The sequence below is a fragment of the Terrapene carolina genome, unplaced genomic scaffold (genome assembly GCF_002925995.2).
Source record: "Terrapene carolina triunguis isolate 2854851 unplaced genomic scaffold, T_m_triunguis-2.0 Scaffold32011, whole genome shotgun sequence".
NCBI classification, from domain to species: Eukaryota; Metazoa; Chordata; order Testudines; family Emydidae; genus Terrapene; species Terrapene triunguis.
Window position 1 is genome coordinate 4,142 of NW_020696362.1, and position 1,586 is coordinate 5,727.

Genomic DNA, 1,586 nt, shown 5'->3' on the forward strand with positions numbered 1-1,586 from the left:
AAGGTTTTTCAAAAATTTTAAAGTGTTACCTGTTCAAAGTGTTTCATTAAACTGTACTATCATGGGGGGGGGGGAGGGGGAATGACCACCTCTGTAGTTGGTCCAAATCCCAAATATTTTTATGATTTTTTAAAATTTATTTTCATTGAAATTTACAATTTACAACTAAAAATGCCATCAAAATGTCAGAATATAGAAAATTTTGACTAGCTCTACTTTATATTCATGCATCAAGCATTTTCCTCCACAGTTTCCTTATGGCTCCTTTCACCTCCTCATTCCTCAAGCTATAGATCATGGGGTTCAAAAATGGAGTCACAATGGTATAGGACAGGGAGAACAGTTTGTCAACAGGTGGAGAGTAGGTGGACTTGGGTCGTAAGTACATGAAGCTTGCCGAGCCGTAGAACAGAGTCACCACCACTAGGTGTGAGGAACAGGTGGAGAAGGCTTTAAGACGACCCTCAGCTGACGGCATCTTGAGGATGGTGGAGAGAATGCAGACATAAGATAAAATGACCAGCAGGAATGGGACCATAATGGCAAACACAGCCACCACAATGACCTGAACCTCATTCAGGAAAGTGTCTCCACAGAGCAGCTCTAAGAGCGGCTGGATCTCACAGAAGAAGTGGTTGATGAGTAAGCCACAAAATGGAGAGCTGAATGTAATGATGGTGTGCACCAGACCCACTATGGTCCCACATGCATAAGATCCCACCACCAGTTTCCCACAAACACTGCTACTCATAATGACCATATAGCACAAGGGGTTGCATATTGCCATGTACCGGTCAAATGCCATTGCGGCCAGGAGGAAGCACTCTGCAACCCCGAAGAAGAGAAAGAAGAACATCTGCATGGCACATCCCACAAAGGAAATGCCCATCTTTTCCACCAGCATGTTCTCCAGCATCTTTGGGATGATGACTGACATGTAGCAGACCTCCAAGCAAGACAAGTGAGTAAGGAAGAAATACATGGGAGTCTGAAGGGTGTGATCGGAATTTATTATCATAATAATCAGGGTGTTCGCCATCAAGGTGAGGATATAGAGAGACAACAACACTGCGAAGAGCAAAAGATGGAGGTCATGAAACTCAGAAAACCCCAGGAGTATGAATCCGCTAACAACAGTGTGGTTCTCTAGCAACATTATCTATCTATCTATCTATCTATCTATCTATCTATCTATCTATCTATCTATCTATCTATCTATCTATCTATCTATCTATTCAGTATGACAGTTTCACTTCAGTATCTATCTGCTTATATGGCCCCCGTGATTATTGTATCCTAGATTTATCAAGTGTTCTAATTCTATCATGCCTGTTTATTGATAATATCCATTTATATGTAATAAACTGGCTTAATTCATATGACCATGTCTTCTTCTAGTAAATGTCTCCAGCTAATAGTGCAGCCTGCTACAGGGCTAATGGACTTACTCCTTTACCATAAGTTGTAGGGCTTTGGATTTCGGTCCTAAATGAGAATATTTTATGTCTCCTGTTACACATAATATGCAGGTGTCTGAGCAATACACTGCAGTGATTTTCAGTTCACCAGATGATATTGTGTAGGAT

General features: G+C 41.2%; 1 protein-coding gene across 1 annotated transcript; it reads right to left on the minus strand.

The window, feature by feature from the left end:
* Window positions 1-223: 223 nt before the first annotated feature.
* Window positions 224-1,156, minus strand: LOC113409290 (olfactory receptor 10C1-like). Its single transcript, XM_026663038.1, has one exon. It carries the CDS (start codon window positions 1,154-1,156, stop codon window positions 224-226), a length of 933 nt encoding a protein of 310 aa, XP_026518823.1.
* Window positions 1,157-1,586: the final 430 nt, after the last annotated feature.

Coding starts and splice junctions, on each gene's coding strand:
- LOC113409290 (XM_026663038.1), bottom strand. CDS start 1,156: ATGTTGCTAGAGAACCACACTGTTGTTAGCGGATTCATACTCCTGGGG.